The following is a 13,026-nucleotide window of genomic DNA, read 5'->3' as shown; positions in this document are numbered from 1 at the left end:
GTGGGCTTGTCACCTTCCAGCAGTGTTCATTGGCCACATGTTCCTTTACACTGGAGGGTTGAAGTCTTTTGCAGATTTATATCTGAGAATTGAGTGGGAAGTTACTTTCGGAATACAATATTGACTTGTTGATTAGTGGGCCTTTATTTCTTGCCAAATGTTGGAGTATTTGTTTCTGCTTTTAAAAATTTCTAACATATTGGTTCCAAAATATTTGGGATCTTGTGCCAAGTGTTGTCTTAAATATTTAGCTTGTTATTTTCTTTAAGCTTGAATATTTCAAGCCAAGCTGAATGATCCTGTGAAATTGTGCAGCATCACTATTGTTTCAAAGTGGAGACCTTTCTCCTTTGCCAAATTTCATTTTACAGCTGCTCTTTTCCTGGCAAAATTTATTTACTCTCTACATATATATGAAATACAAATACTGATTTAGGCTTAATAATAAGGACATGCATAGTGGCACTATATTTGGAAAATGAGTAAGGAAACATTTTAAGGAAATTGTTTTAATATATTCTATTCCATGGCAAGTTAAATTTTTAAAAATCCATTTATTTAGTATTTAAGATGATAGAAAGGGGGAAACATTCATGAAAGTTTTAAATACATTTTCTAAGATTGCAATAAAAATCTACATTCTACCTCAAAACTTTAAGTCACAGTATAAAAATTAATGTTTTTGAAGCATGATTTCAAACATCTATGATCTCATGTTATTATATTCATGTATATTATTCTAAAGGGCTGATTTTCTGATTATTATGCATAATATAAATATAAAATTATTTGGGACTTTTGTATCCTTTGTCCCCCTCAGGCATACATTTTGGAGCTCATATTTACAGATTTTTTTTAAGCAAAAGAAGGAATAACTCTCAGTGTTATGTTTTCAAAATGTCTGCTCTTGGGCTGGGGTTGTGGCTCAGTGGTGGAGTGCTTGCCTGGCATGCGTGAGGCACTAGGTTTGATCCTCAGCACCACATGAAAAATATAAAAAGTATTGTGTCCATCTACAACTAAAAAAAATTTAAAAATTTAAAAAACAATGCCTGCTCTTGAACTTTTGGTTTTTTTATCTGTAAAATAGAGCTAACAATTCTACCTGCATCCTAGGGCTATTATGAAAGTTGAATGAATTAATAATTATAAATCTCTAAGAAGAGTTCACTGGATGTGGTATAAGCATTGTGTTTGTTAAATACACAAAAGTGTCATCCTTTTAGGAAAGATTTTTCAAAGACTTTCTAAAGATGTACTTAGCTGTTATAATTTTTCTGTTACCATTCTGTTTCCTCATTTCTTTAACTGAATGATGCCGATTAATCTCCATTCTAGGCTTTACATAGGAACTTATAAAAATTATTTATGCTTCTGAACATGGTTTTCAATTACTGATTTTAAGTGTTCCTAGAGCTAGAGCCACTAGATGATTGTTCAGTGACAGTCACCATTTCAAAACTCACTGCCACATTTCAACTAAAAACAATCCACCCACCTTCCCACGAGAGCTTCCTATATCATCACCTTCTGTCAAGTTATTCTCTTTCCACAGTTCTGACATTTCTGAGGCTTCCCAGTTGAAAATGTCCAATAGAGCTTACTGACTGCACTCTGGAATTTCATGGGAAGCATTTAGTTAGTTTTAAAGTGGTGATTTGTGCTTCATGTAATGTACCAGGCAACCGGTGCACCTGCTGGGCAGAACCCTGTCAATAAACCAGCCATGAAGGCAAGGCTGGTGGCCACTCTGTGCTTTTCCTGAGCAGCCCTTGCACACTGAGAAGGAGGGACTGGATGCAGGAATTATCAGCACAGGAGAGGCAATGCTCAACCATCCTTTTGCTGTCTTTACTCAGCTTTAAGTAGAGTTTGCTGTCCGGAAACAGAGTTTCACAACCTGTAGCTCTTTTTTCCCTAATAAGCATTTGCTCACTTTTCCTGTATTTATTAATGAAGTATTATGTCTTGTGGGGAGACATCTTAAGTTACAAAGCTGGAGAAAGAATCAGTTAGAGCAGGAGTCACAGATTAGAAAGAGTCACACACACACAAACACATCAAGAGCAAATTTTGTACTCAGAGGTGTACATGCTGAGGGGATCAAGACCTAGAATTAGGCTCATGGGTCCAGGAAATGGACTAATAGGAAGACACAGATGGATGGACACACATGAACACAAACTTAGAGAAAGGGGCACTAGTAGGAGATAAAAAAGATGGGACAAAGGAGAGAATCAGAGAAAAGAAAACAAGGACATAGCACAGGGCTGGGATGTGGCTTGGTGGTAGAGCACTTGCCTAAGCATGTGTGAGGCACTGGGTTTGGTCATCAGCACCATATGAAAATAAATATAAGTAAAATAAAGGTATTGTGTTCATCTACAACTAAAATATATTTTTAAAAAAGAACATAGCACAGAGGGGATTTTTAAAAAATGTATGAATGTGAAGGTCAAATTCAGTGCACTGGAAGCCAAGTTCCTTCCATCAGGGTGGAAAGATGGGATAGCATCCAGGAAGCAGGGCTGTTGAGAGGAAAAAAGTTCACTTGATTGTTCTCCTTTGTAGTATTCAAGAAATGCTGACAGGCCAGAGGCTCTGCCACTCAGAATCTCACAATGACAGCGTCCTGGCAGCGCTGAATCAGCAGAGAAGTGACGGCATCCTCTGCGATGTCACCTTGATTGCTGAGGAACAGAAATTCCATGCTCACAAGGCAGTCCTAGCAGCATGCAGTGACTACTTTCGGGTAAGTTAAGGTAGTTGTTTGACTTAGGATATCAGTAAACCAAGAATGACAGTGTTTCCTGATCTGTCACTCAAGCATGAACCAACTAGAATGTGTCTCCAGAATTGCAAATATTGGTGACATATGTTTTTTCCCTGGGAAAAATGAGATCTGGGGGCCCATTGAGATACATCCATATCTGGATACATGGCTGGGGACCTATGGAGGACAGACATGTCTTTCACATCTGAGCCAAGGGGTATCTGGTACTTTACCCTCATTAGAAAATGTGGTATTGTAGTTAGTTCTCCATATGGGGGTGTGGGCCAGGGGAGGGATGTTCCTAGATTAAGGACAAGAACAATCTGTAAAACAACTTCTTTTAAAAAAAGTTCCTAAATATATGTAGTGTTTCTGATTTTTGTACATTTTTATGCATGTTCTATACATGTTGCCGATGTTTTCTAATTATTTGCTCTTGGCACAGAATTGCAATTGGTCTCATAAACCTTAATGTTGACACATGTGACTGAGTAAGATATATTGTTTTGTTTAGTAGAACTCGGGAGTTCGATTTCCAGCTACTAATGATATGTGGGGCTCTGATGATCTTTTTGGGGAGAAGAAAGTGTATAGTATGTTTATAGCTGATTAAGTGCCATTCATTTAGCATTTCCTGTGCTTTTGGCAGACAAGGACTTTATATGCATATCTCATTTAATCCTCATAAAACCCAAAGTTCAAATGCAGATGAGTACTATTAAAATCACCATTTTATGTGTAAGGAAACTGGATCTCAAAGGTTAAATAATTTGTAATAAATCAGAAAGTAAATAACAAGTCACACAGTTCCTAATTGGCAGATATGAAACTGAAAGTCATGTTTAATTCTTATGCTATTCTCTCTCTTATTTGATTATAAAAAGGACAACCTGGAAAATTATTAGCTAGGTACTAGTTTTTTTTGAAGTATTAATACTTAAATATTCATTTTTAGGTTCTTATAAAAATTTATTTTTAATGTTACTTTGTTAATTAGTGACCAATAGTTTTGAAACATAATAAGTCTATATGCATGGGAATACAGATTTAATTGTGATTTGTTTTTTAAAGTCCTTCACCAAAGTTTCTAAGTGATATAAAAACCAACCCAGACTCATGGGAATCCTTTGGTTAATTTGGATATTTCCCATAATGATTTTGTGTTTCATGTTTAGAGACAACATCAACTGCACTCCATTGCAACTAGTAGTGTTAGAGAATTTTCAAAGATTCCAAATGATAAAAGAAATCCTTTTAAATGTGACAAAACTGAGTAATGTTAAGGAAAAGAGGTAATTAATTGAAATTTCTGTTTCTAGAATAAAAAAATAGGGATTTGATTCAAAACTCCAAAATGAAGCCGAGTACTTTATCTGTGAAGTGACCTTTTAGTTCAGTTAATATAGTGATCCATGTATGTACTCTCACATTGTCAGGTATTAATCTTCCAGAGAGGTTTTATTATTCAGAGGGTTTTTGAAACAATAAAATACTTTGAATTGTGTGCATGTTATGTAATATGAGTTTTGTCATCTCTTAGACTATAATATAGTCTTCTTGGTGCTTAACTTCTGTCCACTTAGCTCTCTGCCTGTTGGGTTTTTAATCTAATTTTTTATTTTTAATTAAATTATTTAATTTTATTTTTTATTCTTCTTAGTTATGTATGACAGAAAAATCCATTTTATATTTAGGACCCCCTTCTTATGGATATACACAATGGTGGGATTCACTGTGGCGAATTCATACATGTACTTAGGAAAATTATGTCAGATTCATTCCACTGTCTATTCCTATGTACATATATAAATATACCACAGTGAATCTCACAATCATGTACATGTGTAGACAGTAACTAAAAAAACACTATAAGTAAATAATAGGTCAGTAGAATAGAGAGAAGGGAATCGGGGGTAGGAGGAAGGAAAGGGAAGGCGAAGTACTGGGGACTGAATTAAAACAAATTATATTCCCTGTTTTTATAATTATGTCAAAATGGATCCTATTATCATGTATAACTAAAAAGTACCAATTAAAAAGAGCCAGGTTGTGTTGCTATACTGAATAGATTGTGGTATAGGAGAGGATCAATTGAGCTCAAGGAATAGCAATCTTTTTTTAAAAAAAAAATTTAGTTATAGATGGATACAATGTCTTTATTTTATGTGGTGCTGAGGATTGAACCCAGTGCCTCACACTTGGTAGGCAAGCACTCTACCCCTGAGCCACAACCCCAGCCCTGGAATAGCAATCTTTTATGATGAGTAGTAAATATGTCCACCCTTTGCTCTGGAGTGAGACTTCATCATACTGGACAGTAAGCATTCCCACACTTCACCCTGCAGAGATACTATATCAAGAATTTTGAGCAAACCTGCCCTATGCTCTGGACTTTTATAACCCTCTGTCTTCCAAGGCTGTTGGCTATAGAAACATACTTGAAAATAGAATTCAAAACAAAGGATAGTCATTAGTCTATTCACAATATATGCAGAAATGCTAGAGACCTTTGGAGAACTGTTTTCCAACAGCCACATGCCCTGGACTAGAATTATATTTGTTTCCTTGTGTCTTGTGCTGTACCCATATAAAACCTAGAAACAATATCCTGTTGTAGTAATTTCTGAGTATCTCATAACAATGATAAAGTTGCCTTTTAAATCACTTTGTAAGTGATCAATAAATATTTATTAAGTGAATGAAGAAATGTTTTCTAATTATCATAGAGTTCCATGTATATTTCAATTCTTAATATCTTGAGTATTTAAAATAGACAAATGACTCTTGGAGTTTTCCTTCTAGTGTAATCCTTTGAAGTTAATTAAGTACTTTGATACAAGTTACATTTTTGTACTCCATACTCTGATATCTAGAAAATTATTTTAAAGCTTAAGTACTTCTTGTTCTGTTCAAGAAGCTGGGACTCTCAGAGGGAGAAGGCTCAAACTTTGATGTAAACCATTTTCTTATATTGGTCTAAGAGTTAACATCAGTTTTGCTTGCTTAAAATATGAATAATGAATGAGCAGTTCAGCACAAAGTACTGTGACTTCCTGTGATCATCAACATTTTAAAGGTTTAAAATCACATTCTTGAGTAAAAAATAATGACTTTAAGAATTAAGATTATCGACAATTTCAATTGTGTGGGCACAGCATGGCATTAGTCAGATGCTGTAACTGAATCACAGCAGGAACTTCTTTTCTGAGAGAGCAGAGCAGTGGTAAAAGAAGAAAGGAATAGACTTAGAAGTCAGGTCTGAGTTTGAATCAGGGACTCTACCTGTATCTGTCTGTTCACCATTGTTTCCCACCATGCTTGGCAAATAGCAAGTTTTCCATTAACAAAGTTTTCTGAGTAATTCATCCTCTTCACCATCTATGCTATGAATACAGGAAGGTCTTTTTATTGCTGTGCACCTTTTGTTTTTTAAATTGATCTAAATTGATGACCATCAAACAGAGCTCTCTGATGGGTTATATAGAGATTTAAATGGGAACAAATAAGGTAAATAAATCACTCAGCTCAGTGACTAATGCACAGCTGAATTTGAATAAACATGAACTGTGTCTCTCCTTTGGCTAACCTGTGACTCTTGGCTGTGCCATGCTTGGGTGTTAGTGGGAAGAAAGTTCAACTCATCTTTATGCTCAGCTGGCCACAGCTTCACTCACCTTTTGATTTGCCAGAATAATCTTTGATTCCATCTTTTCCTATCTTTTCACTTTTTAATCTGACACCCCTTCTCTCTTCTTAGAACATTCCTGTAACCACTTATCTTTTCTTCTCCTCTGATTTTTCCTTTCCAAATCCTGGTGCAGGACTGTGTGATTTACTTCCACCTGACTGTCTGCTGCCAGACCCCTGGAATGACCTTCCAGACCTTTAGGTATCCATTCATCTGACCCTTTGTTGTCTTTTGCTCATTCAGTGTGGTGGCAACACCATTCTCCAGATACCTCTGGATCTTTGCACTCTCAGCTTTGCACCTGTAACTTCCTATTGGCTTCTCAGTCTACTCTATCTTCTAAGGTTTATCACAGCCAACAACAAGGGTACTGGCGTGCCAATATCTGATCTTAACCATCCTCTACTATTTCCCTAAAGTCATATGTAAGGTACTCCCTTTATCTCCTTCAAAGAATTAAATATTATGTACTATGGGTTGTGGTCACTTTGCCAGTAACATTTCTGAGGCGGACTGTGACTAGCCAAGGACTAATAAAGCCCATAAAAATACAGTTGAACACAAGTGAATTGAATCAGATATAACGGGAGAGTTAGGGGCCTTGTGATCTAGAAAGTGTTTAAAAGGTGAGCCTTTTATCCCTTATTTTTGGAAGCCCATTGACCCTTTAAGGGAGCATGTAAATTTCAGGGCTCCAACGTGGGCATCCCTGGGCTACAGGCTACCCTGTAGGTTCTGAAAGCTGTTGTTTTATATTTGCTTTCTCCAGCTTAAATCCCCACGAACGCCTGCACTTTCTGGCCAAGGAAGCAGATGTCTTGGCTATCTAATGTAACTTCATATATGTGTTGGTAAAGTGATTCAAATATGACATTTGGAAAGTTAAATATTTGAGCTTCTTTTTCTGTTAGAACCAGAGTGTACTTCTGCCTGTGTAATTTTTAGACTTGAGAGAAGGGCATCAAACCATGATATTAAAAAGCAAAATCTATGTGCCATGCATTTCTGTAATCATATTCCCTAGTCATTACTTGATTGAATGGCATAAAAGTCCATTATTATATAATTAGAAATAATGTTTTTCAATTCAATAAGTATTTGTTACATACCTGCTATTTTCTAGACACCAAATGGATTCATAGTCTGTTGGGAGATACAGATAAGTGAACAAATGACTGCTACATAATGTAATTGCTTACAGGATTTTGAGGTTTGGAATGGTGCTTTAGGCTTAAGCTTTGCTTTTGTCCCTCAGTATTCTCAATCAATAATAACAGTAATAATAACTACCATTAATTAAGCATTTATTATGTTCCAAGCATTTATTCTAAATGTTTTATGTATATCAACTCATTTCATCCTTTGAAGAAACCTGTAAGCTGGAATTAATATTATGATCTTTATTTTAAAAATAAAGGAGGTTCAAATTTAAATAATTCATATAGGGGCCAAAAAAGCAATTATGAAAGAGCTAATGGTGGTCTGAACTAAGTGAGGAGCAGATAGCTAGGGAGAAGAGAATGTGCTTAGGAGTGGTTTAGAGGAGGTAGAATTGACAGTGAAGGAGAGGAATAACAGGAGTGACACGCAAAGCCCTGGCTCAAGGTCAGGGATAACGAGAGCAAGGAAGCTAATGCTGCCCACAGACCTGAGGTATGGAGGATGCTAGGAAGAGAGCAGGTGCAAGGCATTTTGAAGGAAGCTGTATCCTTGAGGAAGCAACAGGGAAAGGCTGTGTATATGAAGAGGTTTCTTTCTTTCTTTCTTTTTTTAAAAATTAATTATTTAATTTTAATTAGGTATATATGACAGCAGAATGCATTTTGATTCATTGTACACAATTGCAGCACAATCTATATGGTTGTACATGATGTAGCGTCACACCATATATGCAGTCATACATGTACCTAGGGTAATGATGTTCATCTCATTCCACCATCTTTCCTATCCCCCTGCACCCTCCCACCCCTCCCCCCTTTGCCCAATCAAAGTTTCCCCATTTTCCACATGTCTCCCCCTTACCATTATGGTTCAGCATCCACTTATCAGAGAGAACATTCGGCCTTTGGTTTTTGTGGATTGGCTTACTTGGCTTAGCATGATATTCTCCAACTCCATCCATTTATCTGCAAGTGTCATAATTTTATTCTTTTTTAATGCTGAGTAATATTCCATTGTGTGTATATACTACAGTTTCTTTATCCATTCATCTATTGAATGGCATCTAGATTGTTTCCATAGTATAGATATTGTGAATTGAGCTGCTATGAACATTGATGTGGCTGCGTTACTATAGTATGCTGATTTTAAGTCTTTTGGGTATAGATCCAGGAGTGGGATAACGGGGTCAAATGATAGTTCCATCCCAAGTTTTCTAAGGAATCTCCATACTGCTTTCTAGAATGGTTGCACCAATTTGCAGTCTTACCAACACTGTAAGACTGTGCCTTTTCCCCCACATCCTCGCCAACATTTATTGTTGTCTGTATTCTTGATAGCTGCTATTCTGATAGTGTTAGACAGTTATGTCATACTAGACAAAGGTGCCAAAAACATACATTGGAGAAAAGATGGTCTCTTCAACAAATGGTGCTGGGATAACTGGAAATCCATATGCAGTAAAATGAAAATAAACCCCTATCTCTCACCATGCACAAAATTCAAAGTGGATCAAAGACTTAGGAACTGGACCAGAGACCCTGCACCTAGTAGAGGAAAAAGTAGGCACAAATCTTCATCACATCTGATTAGGCCCAGACTTCCTTAACAAGACTCCTAAAGCACAAGAAATAAAATCAAACATTAATAAATGGGATGGGCTCAAACTAAAAAAGCTTCTTCTTAGCAAAAGAAACAATCAATGAGGTGAACAGAGAGCCTATATTTTGGGAGCAAATTTTTGCCTCACACACATCAGATAGAGACCTAATCCCTAAGACATATAAAGAACTCAAAAAACTTAACACAAAAAATACAAACAACCCAATCAATAAATGGGCTAAGGAGCTGAACAGATACTTCTCAGAAGAAGATATACACTTGATCAACAAATGTATGAAAAAGTGTTCAATATCTCTAGTAATTAGAGAAATGCAAATCAAAACTACTCTAAGAGGTTTCTTGAGGTTGACGCCATGGTGCTATTTGCTCTTCTGTTCTTTGCCTCCTCAGAGCTCACTGCAGTTCCTGGCACACCATAGTTCATCTACCTCCATTCTCCCTGTTGCTGTCTGCTTTGATTTCTTGCTGTGTTGGGCTGGTGGGCACTCACCAATCTGCTCCTCAGAATTTTCTCCCCAGGAGCACCCACTGTGTGTGTGTTTGTGTTGTGTGTATTTGTGTATGTATATTCTGTTTTTGGACATTAGTTTGTCTTATTTTTTAAGAAAGTGTCCTGTAAAGACCTGAAGCTAGTAACACTGCTGACATCATAAATGGAATCATTGCTAAATTCGTGCTGTTTGCTATTTATTTTTATAAATTCTTCATTAACATTCTGATTCTCAGAAATCACATCTGCAGATACATAGTGTTTATTGAATTAAGGATAAGAAGCAGCACAATGTCAACAGTTATCTTTCTGTTAGCCACCAATCCCATAGCCTCCTGCCATTATTCTTAGTCTGCTCTTTAACCTCCATTGATTCTGTGGGCCTTCAATATGTTTCCCATGAATTAGCTTAAAAATAAAATTGATAATAAAAATAAAAGTACTTATAAACTGTCAAGTACTAGAGGAATATGAAAGGAGTTTTAATAGTCAGTTTTTGTTTTTCATTCAGACCCCATGCCTCAGCTTTCTGGCCATGTTCTGAACAGTCTCTGAACTCGATGCTGGAACTAGGATTCACTCATTTGTTCTGCAAGAATATTGTCATAGTCTAATTCGAAGAGTCCTCAAAAATTAATTATTAGCAGAGAGTAACATATATCAAATCTCCTTTTCAGAAAAAAGAATAGTATAATAACCTCTTCAATATCTATAGCCATTTAGTTCACTGTTTTGATAACTACTGTAAGCATATAATATCTACTGCTGGTCTAAATAGCAAAGCATTATTCCGAAATTATTTTACTGGTGCATCAGTGTCACTAAAATTAAATTCCATGATGTTCAATATTTTCCACAGCCAATTTTGCCCCACCTGTCCTGTGATTAATTACTCTGCTTGAGGCCAAATAAGCACTCCTGAGTCCCATGATTATGCAGCATTTATGTTAAAATAGCAGCATTGCTGATTCTTCCATGTTTGCACACTGCTGTGTTCCTTTCTTTCTCTCATTTCTGAATTTATCCTACAGATCACAGAGGCACTACAGTATCACTCTCATGATATGAATTATGCATTATATGGTAAGCTGATCATTATTTTCTGTCAAATGCATACATTTTGTTAACATTCAATTTTACAAAATCCATTTACAGGAATCATTAAGAAATAGAACGAGGTATGTTAGAAATTAGAATATGGCTAGAGAATCCAGTTATATCATCATTGAAAATATGAAGAACTCTGAGAAGAAATATTAAAATGTAAGAAAGCTTCTAATGGGTAAATTACCAAGGCTATGGGAAAATGATTCAGATATATGCTTTTTTAAAAGTATATTTTCTTTCTTGTTTGAGTTTTGGGATCAAAAACATCAAGGAAATAATTTGTTTATAGATTGTAATCATCTTTAAGCTGATAGTATTTAATAGAATTTTAAAATTAAAAAATGCCTGATATTCGAAAAAGGTAAAAATTCAGGTATTAGAATCATTTTATCCCTGCTGTATTCTCTTCCTGATGATAAATTTACTTCATTCTGAGCAACTGTGAAATAATTTACCTCTAATATTTTTTATTTCAAATGTTTTCTCAAACATTTACAATTTAGTTTTCTTAGATTTTACTCAGTATTTAATTTAAAAAACCAGCAAATGAAATTGAATAATGTTTTCTTTTTTTAAAAAAATTTTAGTTGTAGATGGACACAATATTTTTATTTTATTTTTTATTTTTATGTGGTGCTGAGGATTAAACGCAGTGCCTCATACATGCTAGGCAACTGCTCTACCAATGAGCTACAACCCCAGCTCCAAATAATGTTTTCAACACAGTAATTATTGCTACTTCAAAAATAAACATGTTTCTTTATTACACTTCTCAATGCGGTAAGAGCCAATAAACTACATGGTGGATACTAGTGACAAATGGTGCACATAATTTACCACCATTGCAATCCCATAGAAATTCACAGAGCATCCATTATGTGCAAAAATGTTTGGGCTGGATGTTGCAATGGCTACAAAACTCATCACTGCACCATCTTCACAGAGATGATGGTTGAGATCTCAGGAACATATGAGGTTGCACATGAGAAAGGAAAAGAGAAAGCTAAGTTTTAAAACATCTGTGATCAGAACCAAAATGATGTTTTTACTCAGATAAGAGGGAGATAACAAGAACATGGCCAAAGGGAACATAAAGAAGAATTGAATATACATGCACATAACCAGCATGCACATTTTAATAAAAGCCAGAAAAAGGATTTCAAGAGAAAGTCATGTTCTGTAGAAGATCAAGGAAGATTCAGAACAATCCAACAAGGAAACTTCAGTAGATTGGTGGGAGAGGAAGCCAAACTGTAGGGGTAACATAACAAACTATTGTTAGGTGCCAGTCAATGCATGTCCATGCTGATGAGCTACAGTTTGTAAATAAGCAATATAACACTGTGTCATTTGAACAGAAGTTTTTTCATGGGAAAACTTTCTCAAGGAAGTGTCAGTGAGTGAGTTCACTTGTGTTCTGATTAAGGTTTCTGCTATAATTTGGATGTTGAAGGTATCCCAAAGCCTATATGTAAAAGCTGTGGTCCCCAGTCTGCTGATATTGCTGTTGGGAGTGGGGCTAGAGGGAGGTCCTTAGGGCATTGCAAGCATGCCTTGCTCCCTAGCTCATGATGTAAGCAGTTTTTTTCCTATCATGTGTTCCCACAAGATGGGTTGCCTTGCTCAAAGCAATGGGGCTAAGAAATCAGGGACCAGAACCTCTAAAACTATGAGCCAAAATAAGCCCTTTGTTTTTATACACTGACTATCCAGGTAATGGTATGGTAATGGAATGTTGAAAAATACCTTTTGTAACTTGTCCTGGATACTTATGAAATAGTTCCCAGATAGCCTACTTTGAGGAACACTAATACAGACAGTATGCATTATAAGTATATGATTCTGTTTTTAAATATATTTTTAACTTCATTGTTAGATAATGCCTGGTCCAACTATCTGGTTTGATTATAATTCTTACTGAAACTACTTATGTCATTTTCTAGACATCAAATGAAACTTCCAAGAATATTTTTTAATAATCCCTGTCAATCATATTTTTGAATACATTGAATCATTATTTTCCTTTTCATTCTAATTACTTGAAAATATTCTCTAACAAATATTGAATGTAATTACCAAAGTTACAGAACCACCATGATGTCCTTTAATAGATGAATAGGTAAACTGTGGCACATATGTATCATGGAATATGATTCAGTGATAAAAGGAAATGAACTAGAAAACCAT

The 13,026-nt window shown here is 35.7% G+C and overlaps 1 protein-coding gene across 1 annotated transcript in view; it reads left to right on the top strand.

The window, feature by feature from the left end:
• Klhl32 (kelch like family member 32) overlaps nucleotides 1-13,026 on the top strand; it is a 184,823-nt gene that overhangs the window by 49,345 nt on the left and 122,452 nt on the right. Inside the window, exon 4 of the mRNA XM_026392749.2 lies at nucleotides 2,572-2,752. Coding sequence (XP_026248534.1) covers nucleotides 2,572-2,752 — 181 coding nt within the window. The remainder of the gene's footprint in view (nucleotides 1-2,571; nucleotides 2,753-13,026) is intronic.

The sequence above is a fragment of the Urocitellus parryii genome, chromosome 8 (genome assembly GCF_045843805.1).
Source record: "Urocitellus parryii isolate mUroPar1 chromosome 8, mUroPar1.hap1, whole genome shotgun sequence".
NCBI lineage: Eukaryota > Metazoa > Chordata > Mammalia > Rodentia > Sciuridae > Urocitellus > Urocitellus parryii.
This window is presented reverse-complemented; position numbering and strand designations above follow the sequence as displayed.